This window comes from Callionymus lyra, chromosome 6 (genome assembly GCF_982586985.1).
Source record: "Callionymus lyra chromosome 6, fCalLyr1.hap1.1, whole genome shotgun sequence".
NCBI classification, from domain to species: domain Eukaryota; kingdom Metazoa; phylum Chordata; class Actinopteri; order Syngnathiformes; family Callionymidae; genus Callionymus; species Callionymus lyra.
This window is the reverse complement of record NC_141823.1, coordinates 23,673,832-23,687,998: the sequence shown is the minus strand read 5'-3', so window position 1 is coordinate 23,687,998 and position 14,167 is coordinate 23,673,832. Positions and strand designations below refer to the sequence as shown.

At 41.9% G+C, this 14,167-nt stretch overlaps 2 protein-coding genes across 4 annotated transcripts in view; one reads left to right on the top strand and one right to left on the bottom strand.

The window, feature by feature from the left end:
- Positions 1-6,043, top strand: part of nav2a (neuron navigator 2a) — an 88,056-nt gene extending 82,013 nt beyond the window's left edge. For all 3 annotated transcript variants that reach the window (XM_087794329.1, XM_087794327.1, XM_087794328.1), the window contains 8 exons: positions 284-461; positions 1,355-1,590; positions 1,673-1,824; positions 2,356-2,427; positions 2,512-2,708; positions 3,580-3,698; positions 3,758-3,958; positions 4,023-6,043. In XM_087794329.1, coding sequence (XP_087650455.1) covers positions 284-461; positions 1,355-1,590; positions 1,673-1,824; positions 2,356-2,427; positions 2,512-2,708; positions 3,580-3,698; positions 3,758-3,958; positions 4,023-4,148 — 1,281 coding nt within the window. In that variant the 3' untranslated portion in view covers positions 4,149-6,043. The remainder of the gene's footprint in view (positions 1-283; positions 462-1,354; positions 1,591-1,672; positions 1,825-2,355; positions 2,428-2,511; positions 2,709-3,579; positions 3,699-3,757; positions 3,959-4,022) is intronic.
- Positions 6,044-10,069: 4,026 nt separating this feature from the next.
- Positions 10,070-12,373, bottom strand: dbx1a (developing brain homeobox 1a). Its single transcript, XM_087794331.1, has 4 exons — positions 11,927-12,373; positions 11,757-11,855; positions 10,515-10,717; positions 10,070-10,433 (listed from the first exon to the last, which is right to left on the bottom strand). Exons 1-4 carry the CDS (start codon positions 12,240-12,242, stop codon positions 10,149-10,151), a joined length of 903 nt encoding a protein of 300 aa, XP_087650457.1. The 5' UTR covers positions 12,243-12,373; the 3' UTR covers positions 10,070-10,148.
- Positions 12,374-14,167: the final 1,794 nt, after the last annotated feature.

Sequence of the window (14,167 nt, the reverse complement as noted above, 5' to 3'; positions counted from 1 at the left end):
TTATGTAGAACATATAGGTTAAAAGTCCAACTTCTATCATGATATAGTGATAAATGCAAACTTATTTAGGTTTATTATGATCTTGCCAGGTGTTTTCTTATCAGTGAATGTATCATGAGGAAAAGCTCTGACTTCGGAGCAGTGTTTGAAGATAGAGTATTGGACTTTCAATTCAAACTAAAGCTTGGATCACCTGTTCTACCTAAACTAACCTGCTCCACCATGATCAGAGTCAGAAGTGTGACCCCTGTTAACAAGCTTAAATATTGTGTTGTTGTAACAGGAGTACATCACCCACGTGGACCCTGTGAGTCAGCTGGGCCTGAGCTCAGACAGCGTGGAGGGCTACAACATCGGGGAGATCCACCGACCCAGCAGCTCCAGCGCCGCTCAGACACCTGAGCTCCTGCCCTGCGGCTACCTGGTGGGCGACAGCAACACCATCAACATCCAGCTGAAAGGTACAAACACAGAGGCTGCTCACGTGGAAAGTTAAGGAAACACAAACATAAAATGGTTGTCTTCTATGTCAGCAACAAAAATTGATATTACTACTATATCGAAATAGATTTTTTCACGGTACCGTGTATATATATCATATTCTAAGCAAATTTTCAGAGTTCAGAGTTCAGATTTTTATATTGCAATTAAACTTCCAGCCGCTAGATGGCAGAAATCATGACTTCCTCCGCATCCGCAGTTTAAAAAAAAATTATAATCCTGTGAACTCCTGGTGATGACTGGGGACAAGAGTCCCAATACAGTTGACTCTAGTAGCGTTTAAAGTTTATGTTTGGGCATATTTTGGTTTCAAAACCAATTAAAGTAAATATTTCCAAGGGTCAAACCTGAATCAAGTACTTGTGTAGTACTACAAAATATATCCTTGTTCCTACATAAACTTGCCCCTGTATCTTAATACGTATGTGTCGCCAAGTTCTTGCCACACACCCCTATAATACATTTTATGCCCAATTACAGCCAATTAGGCTTCTCAATTTAATTGAATATTTGGCGTAAGCACGTTAGGCGCCAGCATGTAATTTCTCTGCAGTGCACTTTTTTCAACACTAGATGGCACAGTCCAGTTATCTCCTGGTTTAATTCTCTATTCTGCTTGTTCGTCTTATACAAAACAACATGTACAAAAAAGGCAAACAAATATAGAATGAAGTAGTAGATAAATATGTATTTGTTTCATATCAAAATTATCCTACAGAAAACCTGAAAATGACAAGTGTTCAATAAAGTTTTACCTTACCTTAACTAACTTTAACTCGTTCTATCCAGCAATAGAACAAGTTTAAGCACTGAGTCCCTGATCTAATGTGTGTGTGTGTGTGTGTGTGTGCAGGTGTTCGCAGTGGCAGCGTGGACTCGCTGGTGTTCGACACACTCATCCCGAAGCAGATGCTGCAGCGTTATATCTCCCTGCTGAGAGAACACAGACGCGTCATCCTCTCCGGGCCCAGCGGCACAGGGAAGACTCACCTGGCCAACCAGCTGGCTCTGCATCTCCTCGCCCTGGAGGGCCGGATCCTCACCCCCAACGCTGTGGTCACCTTCAACGTCGACCACAAGTCCAGCAAGGTGGGGCGAGTTCAGCCTTCATTTGTTGTTGTCTGTGAAAAGATGTTTGTTGAGATGTTGAAACCTGTGATTTGTCTGCCAGGAGCTGCGTCAGTATCTGGCAGGTCTAGCTGACCAGTGCAGCGGAGTCGCGGGGGTGGAGAGCCCTCTAGTGGTCATCCTGGACAACCTGCACCACATCAGCTCCCTGGGAGAAATCTTCAACGGCGTCTTCAACTGCAGCTTCCAGCACTGGTCAGTTCAGAAGCTCACACACAACAATGCAAGGATTAACAGACACATTATGACCACCTTTTAACTGTGTCAGCTTGAAGGAAATACTGGGGTTTTTTTTCCAGTATCACCTTGAGATGAGATTTTGTGTCTTTTCTTTTTTTTTTTCAACATTTTTGTTACATTTTATCCAAATTTCATCTCCTTTTATAAGTATTGTGTCATATATATTTCGTCAAAGTTTCTTCACATGACTAGCATAATATTGTTTTCTCACACACTACTTACTTCTAATCGACATTTGACATTCATTCATTCATTATCTACCGTTTTATCCTTTACCGGGGTCGCGGGGAGACTGGAGCCTATCCCACTATCATAGGGCAGGAGGCAGGGGACACCCTGGAAAAGACGCCAGTCTGTCGCAGGGCTACATCTGAGATTGTTATAGTTATTTTAACAGTAATATAGTTTAAGGTTTAATCCCAAAAAATGCAGCCTATTATGCTTTGTTTAAAGTGCAACCACATCAACCCTTTTTTCTTCCATCAGTCCCTTCATCATCGGCACCATGAGTCAAGCCACTTCCTCGGCACCCAACCTGCAGCTTCATCACAACTTCAGGTAACAAAGTCAACTCTGGCACAATGTTCTAAACTGCAGTCCTGGATCTAGTTGAACTCTCGTGTTGGCCGTGTTCACGACCAGGTGGGTGCTGTGTGCCAACCACATGGAGCCGGTGAAAGGGTTTCTGGGTCGCTACCTGAGGAGGAAGCTGATCGAGGTGGAGATCGGCAGTCGGACTCGCAACCTTGAGCTGGTGAAGGTCATCGAATGGATCCCGCGGGTCTGGCATCATCTGAACCGCTTCCTGGAGACACACAGCTCTTCAGACGTCACAATTGGTGAGAAGACAACATGTGTGCGAATACAACGTCCTTGATATGAGGGCTGTAGGAAGATTGGTTCACTTAAATATTTTATAAATAATAATTATAGTTATTTAAAAAAAAAGAAGCATTTTTTCCTCATGATACTCTATTGATATTAAACATCACTGGGTTTTCTTGTTCACATTACATTACATTTCTTTTTCATTTATTAATTTTGGCCTTTAAATCTTTTTTTAACATCGTTCAAAATAATAAGATAAAATAATTTGTGTCGTTATATATATTATATTTGTTGATTTATGTGTTGCAATTAAACATCCAGCCGCTAGATGGCATCAGTCATTACGTTCTCTGCTGACCTTTTGTATTTTGTCTGAATTGTTTAATCTCAGCATCAAAACTTACACTGGCCCATGCAGTTGGCAAATTTTCCTTTTCAAAATACTTCTCCTAGTTACTAGTTAAAGGAAACAAGTCGCTTAAAGTAACTGAGTTACTTTTGAAAAAAGTAACTAGTAACTATAACTGAGATAATATTTTAAAGTAACTCGCCAAAAAAAGGAGCAATGAAATCCTGCGAAATCTCTGCAATGACTGAGGACAGGAGGATACAGTCGACTCCATCAGCTTTTAAAGCCGTTTGAACATATTTAGGTTTAAAAACAAATGAATACAGTTCGTCAAGAGTCATTTGGTCTGTAAATTCTGCATCTCCAGAGTACTTGGACAATACTACAAATATACTACAAGTATAAACGTGTTGATACATTATCATAATATGTTTCCCCTGTATCGTGATACTGCCGGACTCTTACCAATACACACCCCTACTTGTAACCCTGCTAGTGAAGGTTGACTAACAGCAATGACGTCTCCTCTGTAGGACCTCGTCTGTTCCTGTCGTGTCCCATGGACGTGGAGGGATCCAGGGTCTGGTTCACTGACCTCTGGAACTACTCCATCATCCCGTACACCCTGGAGGCCGTCAGAGAGGGGCTGCAGGTGAGAAACTCACACCCCCACATGAAGTTCCTCACACTAACTCTTGCTGGTGTGTATAGCTGTACGGCCGCAGGGCAGCGTGGGAAGACCCCGCCGCCTGGGTGATCGACACCTTCCCCTGGTCGGCCACGCCCGCCCCGGCCGAGTGGCCCCCTCTGCTGCAGCTCCGGCCCGAGGACGTGGGGTTCGACGGCTACTCCGCCCCGAGGGAGGGAGTCCGAAAAGAGCCGCCGCAGAGCGACAGCGACGCCGACCCACTGGTGAGAAGAACATGGATGTCAGCGATGACCGATGTTTGACTGACGCCACCTTCTGGCTCCTCAGATGAACATGCTGATGCGTCTGAAGGAGGCGGCCACGTCGTCCAGCCCGCAGAGCTACGACAGCGACTCCAACAGCAACAGCCACCAGGACGACCTCCTGGACTCATCGCTGGAGTCCACCCTGTGATCCGTCTGTGGAGGAACCAGGAGTCGCACATGATGCAGCCGCCGGGGTTTGGGTGCTGGTTACCCGAACGCTCAGAGATTTAAGTTTAGAAAGAAAAGACGAGTGGCGACGGACGTTCCTCCTGCACTGTGTTATTTTGTATTTGTGTTCTACACCGCAGTGGCCCGCTGCTCCTCTGTCCGGAGACTTTGGAGAGAAAAGCACATCCTGTCAGTGTTCAGAGGCTTATCACCGTCGTCACGACCTGTTGCAGTACACACGAGCCACCAGCAGGTGGAGACATATGGTCTGTAGCTGGATGGAAATGCTACGTTTTTTGATTATAAAAAAAAAGGGAAATGTTTAGTTTTTCAGTCGCTGCCTGATCTTGTGACGCTTAAATGACATTCAGTTTTCATCGGGCGCTGAAGGTAACTGACTGAAGATTTATACTTGAGTATTATTTAAGTTTTACTGGCTTCAGTCAGTAACAGTCACAGGTGCAGTGACCCTCAGTGTAACTCAACAATATTTACAAGCCGACGTAAAGTTGGACAGTCCTCGATTTAGTTGAGTTAAATGTTAATGTTTGAGCTTTTAACATTGTTTACATGTTCATTTAGTGCTGTTAGAAGCTACATTCTTCATCATATTTTGAATTATTCTCTTAGCAAACAGTTAACCATGAGTGCCGTTAAATATTTAAAAGTATTGTTTAAATGATCTCTTGACGATTACATATTCATGTTTATATATACATATATATAAATGATTTACACACTGCTCCTTACGTTGTTGTTTAGCTTTGAAGCTGTGAAAAAGATGACTTTGCTCGACCAAAAGAGCAACATTTCATAAGTCATTCAAAAGAGGAAAAGGCAGAAACTGGTTATTAAACATTCCCTGTGGCAGTTTCTCTTTATCCAGAAATAGAAGGTCCGTGTGATTTCAAAATGGCACCTCCTGTGTGTTTTCTTTCACGATCATGAACGTTCAGTATCTCCTCGCACATTTGGCCCTCGCTGGCTGTTGTAGCACAAATATCTTGGACTGAATCCTTATTATGCCTTACTCTTTTTATACGCCTCTCGCTTCATAGCTGTTCCAAACTCTTGAGGGCTCAGCGTCGATATATATATATGATATATATGACGTCATCATATCACACGTGTGTCGGTTCTACATCCACATGAATGCATGGTGCTGAGAAGCTGGTGTATATACGAGGACCACTAGCTGGTGAGAATAATAATATAAAAACGGTGCTGGCTGGGATGAGACGGTAAAAGAATAATTTATACCTCATCCTTCTCTCATCACACTAGATCTACTGCTGCTTTGTTTATAGTGATTCTGACTCGTGGTTGAATGATGTCGTGCAGCGGTTCCATCATTTCTGTGGCTTGAAGATGAAAAAATGTTGAATTGGGGAGTCAGTCCAGCACAGCGTCCTCTAGTGTTTCTCGTCATCAATCCTATGCAACGTTAAGGTGTGTTTTTTGACCCCCGAATGGTTACCAGCACTGCCTATAGCATGAACCTGTTTTGAAACTGACTTTTTTTTTTTTGTCCATCCGTGTTCTCCACAGTTGTCGCGAGCACAAGAGAGTTCTATTCCTGCCTGTCAGTTTATTACGTATGAGATCCATGAATGTTTGCTGTGTACATTTTGATATGTAACATAACTTTTGTAAATAGCTAATTATCTTTCAGCATTTTTGAACGACAATTTTCTAGCTGTTTTGTTACCTTACTTGAAAATTAATATTTTGTGTACAGTCTCTTTATAATCAGAACAGATTGATGCAGTTTTGCCATCGCTGGTCTGTCCAGGGCTCCAAGAATTCAAACTGATATCACTGTACTCGTCTTAAGTTATTGTGATTGAATAAAAATAATGGTTATTTATGATGGAATGTGGTTACGATTGTTTTTCTATTTCCAACACATCACTTCATCTCTGCCCTGACACTTCAAGTCCAGTGGGCCACTACAATAAAGGCTGAAAGCTCCTGACTGTGTGAAAAGACAAGTGATAATGTCAATTGTAAGGGTTTACGTTTTTCAGGTTGTATGGCCTTCCGAGAGCTTCTACCGGCCGTCAGAGAGTTTTTGGAGGCCACAGGAGACCCGTCTTTCCTCCAAATCGTGGGCGATGAGGTTAACCGGTGATGTTTCACCATCGCAGTGCACTGCATGAAGATCGAGCTCCCTCCCCCCTTCTCTAAATTGCGCCACATCGGTTCACATGCAAGCTGGAGGATTAGAAGTCTCTGTATAATTTGTTCATAATTTGATCAATAGTTTGAACTCAAGTGCATTCTGTTACCGCTGTTCATCCTTGATGTTATTTCTTCAGCTTAATCTGAGTCCACCTGTGTTCGATTCAATCGATTGGACATGATTTGTACCAGCCTGCATCTGTGTATAGAAGGTCACACGGCTGACAGTGCTTGTCATAGCGCAAACAGACCAAGTAAAAGAAATTGGCTGTATTCAGGATAGAGGGAAAGATGAATGCAGCAATGTTTAGAGACATCCTAGATAAAAAACGCTCTGAGCGCTCTTGACTTCAGAATGGGCTGAAAGCTCATCTTTCAGCAGGAAAATGACCCTAAGCACATGGCCAAGATCTCAAAGGAGTGGCTTCATGACTTGAATCCAGTTGAAAATCTCTGGTGAGATCTGAAAATGGCTGTTCACCCACACTTCCCATCCAACCTGTTGAAGAGGTGCTGCAAAGAGGAATGGTCGAAACTGCCCAAAGATAATTGTGCCAAGCTTGTGGCACCATATTCAAAAATACTTGAGGCTGTAACTGCTTTAAAAGGTGCATCAACAAAGTATTGAGCAAAGGCTTTAAATACTTACAGTGGTATGAAAAAGTTTGGGCACCCCTGTACATTTTCATGATTTTCCTTTATAAATCATTGGTTGATTGGATAAAAAAAGCCAGTTAAAGATATCTTATAGGAGACAAACACAGTGATATTTGAGAAGTGAAATAAAGTTTATATGATTTACAGAAAATGTACAAGAATTATTTAAACAAAATTAGGCATGTGCATACATTTAGGCACCCTTATATCTTATTGATTTAATACCTTTAGCACTAATTATTGGAACTCAAAATTGGTTTGGTAACCTCAGTGACCCTTGACCTCCATACACAGGTGAGTCAAATCATGAGAAAGGGTATTTAAGTAGGCCAATTGTAAGTAAAGCCTTTTCTCTGCACACGCCACAAACGGGGTCGCTTGAGGTTTGCTAAAGCACATTTGGACAAGCCAGCTTCATTTTGGAATAAGGTGCTGTGGACTGATGAAACTAAAATAGAGTTATTTGGGCATAACCAGGGGCGTTATGAATGGCAAAAAAAGAACACAGCATTCCAAGAAAATAACTTGCTGCCTAAAGTAAAATTTGGTGGTGGTTGCATCATGCTGTGGGGCTGTGTGGCCAGTGCAGGGACGGGGGAATCTTGTTAAAGTTGAGGGGCGCATGGATTCCTCTCAATATCAGCAGATTCTGGAGAACAATGTCCAGGAATCAGTAACAAAGTTAAAGTTGCGCCGGGGCTGGATCTTTCAACAAGACAAGGATCCTAAACACTGCTCAAAATCTACTAAGGCGTTCATGCAGAGGAACAAGTTTAACGTTCTGGAATGGCCATCTCAGTCCCCAGACCTGAATATTATTGAAAATGTATGGTGTGATTTAAAGCGGGCGGTCCATGCTCGGAAACCATCAAACCTGACTGAACTGGAGAGGATCTGTAAAGAAGAATGGTCCAAAATACCTTCCACCAGAATCCAGACCCTAATTGGAAGCTAAAGGAAGCGTTTAGAGGCTGTTATTTCTGAAGAAAATATTAATTAATATTGAGTAATTTTGCCTAATTTTATTTAAATAATTCTTGCACTCTTTCTGTAAATCATATAAACTTTATTTCACTTCTCAAATATCACTGTGTTTGTCTCCTATAAGATATATTTAACTGGAATTGTTTATCCAAACAACCAATGATTTATTAAGGAAAATCATGAAAATGTACAGGGGTGCCCAAACTTTTTCATACAACTGTATATCTGATTTCTCAGTTTTTATATTTCTATATTTTTATTTCCAAAATATAAAAAAACAACAATTTTTCACATCGTCATTATGGATGTTGTTTGAAATAAAATGAATGTAATCCATTTTGGAATAAGGCTGTAAGATAAAACGTGGAAAAAGTGAAGCGCTGTGAATACTTTCCGGATGCACTGTACCTTCTTATAACTTGTTATTAGGACAACATCTTCTCTATTCTTTTCGTGAGTATTTTTGGTCCCTCAATAAGAACCTAAATGAATGAAAAATAAAAATGGGCTATACATTATATTTACATATATTTATATTCAGTTGTTTATAATTTGTATTAAAGATGTTTAAACTAATAGAGGTTGTGAATTATCTTTGTCTGTTTCTATTGTGTCCCATGGATGTGGAGAGAGCCACAGGTGGAGTCATACATCTATGAAACCAGTCCATTGTCCCGTACACCACGCAGAGAAGCACCAGGTAAACACATTCATCACAAAGCACTTTTCTGTCTCACACTTCAGGCAATGATTTTTTTTCTTGCTGTTGCTTGTAAGGTGGGCGCAGAAGATCCTTCTTCTGATTGAGCAACACCTGCTGCTTGGCCCAGACTTCTGCACCTTGAAGACAGTGATAAACCACAAAAAGAATGTTGGATTTCACCTTAAGCTGACCAAAGAAAAAGATACAAAAAGTCAATGGGTACGTCGAATACAGAGGCTTGTGAGAGCTTTTTCGTGATCCAAAAAAAGTGGCATCAAATTGAAGTTGTCAACCAAACTTCCAAATTAAGTGTACTCTGAGTTTTTCAGAACACTTTTGTCCAAACATTGTATTTCTTTTTATGTTTTAAAAAACATACACATTAGCATTAAAAAACATTGAATGAACGACATTTTTTGAAAAATATGGATATCTAATAAATGTTGGGTTATTTTTTACCACACAAAAGCCATTAAAGATAATAATAATAAAGCGTCTGGAGCCGTGCTTTTTTTTAATTCCACATTTCATTTTATTTCATCATTGATTCCTTCTGCAGTGTTCACACGTCGCCTTCAGATGGCGACTGCAGATCTGACAATGATCCTCAAAAATATGATGAACTATAGTGTCGCACTATGGTTTATCATGCATAAGTGAAAGGGTCCTCGAAAATGAACAAACACCGTCAATATTAAAGTAGTTGATGGTGAGTTTTTTGCGAAATATGTGTAATTCCCAAATTCTACTTTTTAAGGAGCCCCGGACATGACATGGTTAAAAAACAATTCTTACTAGTTTGTAAGTATTCGTTGTCTTTTTTTTTTTTTTATGATTGCTGTTATTAATACTTTAGTAATAATTATATTATTAGTCTGGTGGACTTTTTTTTTTTCAAACTAAAAATCCGTGGCTATAATAATAATAATAATAATAATGTTAATAACATAATTGATGCTGCAGAACGTTTGATAATCATAATTATTTCGAGCATTAATAACGGAAAGAAAAGTTGTTTTTTGGTTATACAGTTGGTCCAGTTTGATGTTTGTTGTGTGTATCTTCAATTTATATTTCTGATTATAATGCATAATTAATAGAAAGCACTGGTTGGGTTTTAGAATGTCTGTTTTTCCTTAGAATCTTTTCACACTCGACATTCTTTCTTTAAAATTTTATTTGGTGTTTTGTACAAAAAAATGAAATCAACATATATACAGCACATATTACAAACATACTTATTAAACAAATCCATATAAATTATTAAGAGAATAGCTACATCTTTGTTCAATAAACAACTCTATTCAAGGTCAAAGTAACGTGGTATTCTTGGCATATAATTCCATACAAAATTGCACAAAATACTGTACAATTGAACGAAGCTGTGCAAAACAGCAAAGTAAGTCTCAGGAGTCCGAGGCTCCCTGACATGTTCAGTCTCGTGGACAAACTACTTTATGATACTGTTATCTCTTCTTCGTCCGACTCTGAGAAGTCCGAGTGCTTGCTGGACAGTGACGGGGAGGAGATGCTGGAGCCCGTCGTGCAGGTCCTGTGGCCCCCGAACGCGTCCTCCTCCTCCTCCTCCTCCGCCGAGGACTTCTTGCCCACGTCGCTGAGATCCGGGTGTGGGTTCGCTTTCGTGGGCAGGGTCTGCTCTCGGCATCCACCCGAGGACAGCAGCTCTCGCTCCTTGGAGTTCCTCCACTTCATCCTGCGATTCTGGAACCAGATTTTCACCTGAAGGTTTTAAAAAAAAGGGATGGTGAGTAAAGGATGGAGTGAAGATGGAGAGATTTTTTTATGGTCAGTTGATCGAACCTGAGAGTCTTTGAGTCCCAGCTTGGAGGCGAGCTTCTTCCTGTCGGGTTTGCTGATGTACTTCTGCTTCTGGAACATCTTCTCCAGAGCCTTCCTCTGCACGTCCGAGAAGACCGCGCGCCTCAGCATCCCTCTGCGGGGCTTGCCTCGGGCGGCCAGGGGCCAGGAGAAGGTCCCCGGGATGGGAACCACCGAGGAGGAGGCTGTTGAAAAAAAAAAAAAACATCAGGTTAAACTTTGACGGGTCTGAATTCTTCTGGGGTCACAGTGGTGGCTCTGGCGTGTCTAGTGTGAGTGAAATGGCACGAGGTGACTAATTAGCACATTGGCCCCTCCGTGGGTTCATTGGTATGGTAAAGAGCCAGCGTATCCCTTTAAGGGACCCTGCGTGGGCGGATAGAGGAGTTAATAAAGCGTGAACAGTAATTGTGTAGTAATGAACTAACGCAGAAAAGACTCTGGACAGGCGGCGAAGGCCATATATTATCGCCACAAAGGGAGATTTACACTTTCAAACTAAACACAACTGCATACCAGAATACTGATGCCCTGAGAGGAGGGGGGTCCTGGGGGGGGGGGGTCTTGCCCTCAAATCATTTTCTTTAAATGAACACGAAAAGCTTTTCATGGCAGGAGTTGTTTTGTGTGAGCTTTTTAAAAGGAGCTTCTATTATGAGCGACTTTCTAGAGCTCCTTCTCCGGCTCCTAAGGGTTTGGACCCACGCGGGTTCCCCTCCGTGGATTTTTCACCTCATATTTAGGTGTGTGTTGGTTCTAGCGCGGACCACGGAACAAGGACGCGCTATGTGGTCTTGTGAGAATATTGAGGACCCCTGAATGGACCCTAATGTGGAAATTAGTGCATGACTGGTCGGCCCGCCTGGTAAAAGTCACTCCCTGGGGTTGCGTGGGTGGTTCGCCCCAGTGGGAGCTGACCAAATTGGTCACGGTGGCGAGGGGGCTTTTGTTACCCGCTACAAGCAGCCCCGCGGCCCCCCGGGCTCTGTGGGAAAACGCGGGGCCAAGGGAAATACCCCCTAAAAAAAACGCCCCCCATTCGGGGAAGCAAAATGGGGGGCTCTAACCGACCACCCCGCCTCGAATTTAGAGCGTGACGATTTGGGATAATTGGTTAATTAGGGAGTGGGTGGGTCCGGGTATAGAGCGGGGATCCCCACGTTATTCGGGGGATGACAGCGGGGTGAGGGGGGTCAACCGGGGTGTCAGATTTTAAAAACCTACCTGGTAAATACGGCGTCCTGAATATGGGGTGCAGGGTCCCGTCGAAACACGGGAGAGGGAAGATCTTGGAGTGCATGCTGTGGATCGTGGGGCAGGAGGCTGTGGAAGAAACGGGTTAAAATCTCGCCCTGATCAAGAATGTTGGGGTGTCAAAATAAAAGGTTACTCACCGGACTTTGGTGAAGGTGCCAGGATGGCGCTGACTCCGAACTTAAGGAAAGTCGGGTCCTTGGGTGTTTTGGGGGAACAGGTGTCGCGCGTCATGACCGGGGTTCGATCCAGGAGTGGACCCCCGCTGTAGGTCACGGTGGTGGTGGGCATCGATGACGGGACAGTCCGGTTGACGAAGGCCGTGGGTCGGCTTATCCGCAGCAGGTCCTCCACGAGAAAGCTGGAGTGCGTGGGGAAGCTCTGGTGCAGGGGCAGGCTGGGCCGGTACAGGCCCGGGTAGAAGGCTGGAGGCGCGATGACGCTGGGGATCATCATGGTCCCGGGGTTCGCTTTTCAAAAAAAGTCGAGGGAAGTTTCAGAAGTACTCCGAGTGAACAGGTCGTGTGAAAGTCTGCTAAGTCCTCTGCTCTGCTCACTCAGGGGAGAGGAGCTTTATAGCGGCGGGCCCCCCCACTCACCCCCGGACCCTCCTCTCGGGCCTGACAGCCTCAACAATGGACCTAAACAAAGTTCTCCTCATGGGTCGCTTTCATGGCGCATCCCCGGGCCCACCGATTGGTCCACACACGCAATTTATGATTGCATTAGACTTCATAAGCAAGTGACTCACAATGTGGCCCCCACAAAAGACCCCCAGTCATCAATTCTCCGTGTGGACCACTTTCTTTTCAGCGTGTTGTGTTTGGCAGAGACAAGCAGCCTCATTAAAGAGCCATCTCCTCACAATCCCTGCTTTAATGAGGCCTTTTTTGGAAATATATGGAATTCATCACCTTTATTCCAAATATTTTCTCCCGCAAACTCTTATCAGAAAAATCACGCGCTCGTCCACGCACGTCCTGGATCACATGTAAATCAGTTTTTAGGGTTTCATGGGATTTTCAACACTCAATCTGGACCCTCGTCATGGAATAATGTCTTAAAGGGATTTCTGCTATCAAAACGCTTTAACAGATGTGTTAAATATCAGAGTTTGTGCGCAGAAGTGTGCGGCCTGGGCCGAGCCGGGCCTGATCCTGTTAACCATGAACTAACTGTCACCCTCAGCTGCGCCCCCGGCCTCTCTCCCCTTCCCTCCTCCGGCTTAAAAAAGCCCAGAGGAATAAAAAAAAAGCTTTATTTCTAAAGGCGGTTTTGTTCTGCTATTTTAACCGGCTGAATAAAAGTGCATCTGTGATTTGATTTAAAACGCATTCATATGAGCGAACACTGAGACCCCCAAATAAAACTCATATTAAAGCCACTTGGATCCTGATCGTCGTGTTCTGTCAGCTTTACGCACAAAAACCTGTTCAGGCAGATAAATCAGGCGAAAGAAACCGCGGAGCGTTTCAATGGATCCACGCATAAAGCGCCAAACTTTTCTCCTAAGTGAATTGCTAAAGAAATACTAAGAAAAATAAACATTTAAATTTAAATATATTAATATAAAAACATAATTGCTGTATGAATTAACCAAAACAAATGTATTTTACACGCGCGGAACAGAAGCAACAATTGAATATAAACTTCCTTTTAAAACACTAATAACTATTTAAAAAATAAAAAGTCTACATATACATGTATTTTATTTTTCATTTATTTTATATCACGTGTTAAATTCACACACACACGCACAAATCATATTTTATGAAATCATATTGAAAGCTTAACATTTAATAATAAAATATATATTATTAGTGTTGAGAAACGCGGTAATAATTTTGAAAACGCATTCCGTTTCATTTAACCATTAATTTATACTATTTATACATTTTTTAAACTACGTGTCAACTACGGATTGTTCAGAAAAGTAATCGAAAAAAAATTGTAATAACATTTTTTCTAAATGTAAAATAATATATATGAAAGTAAAATAATATGTCTCCCTGATTTAGCTTAAAGGTGATGGTTAAAATTGAATTAATTCTCATTGCGTATATTAATCTTTCTCTTTAAAATATATATTTTTTAATTTCCCTTTTTTTTAGTAAATAAAACAATTAAATTGGAAACATTACTATTATTATTATACCCTACACTTATGAATTATATTTTCTAAATTATCAAGTTACGTTTTATTTTAATTTTGTTCTCTTATCTAAAATTCGTACCGTGCGCCTCTAACAGGTGCAATGTTTTCAGAAAAAGTATCATAAACGCAAATTGTAAAATCTAACGGAATACATTAATGAATCGTGGTTATTTAATTGTTTCATCCAAAAACGAGATATTATATTAAGGATAACATATAACTTGTC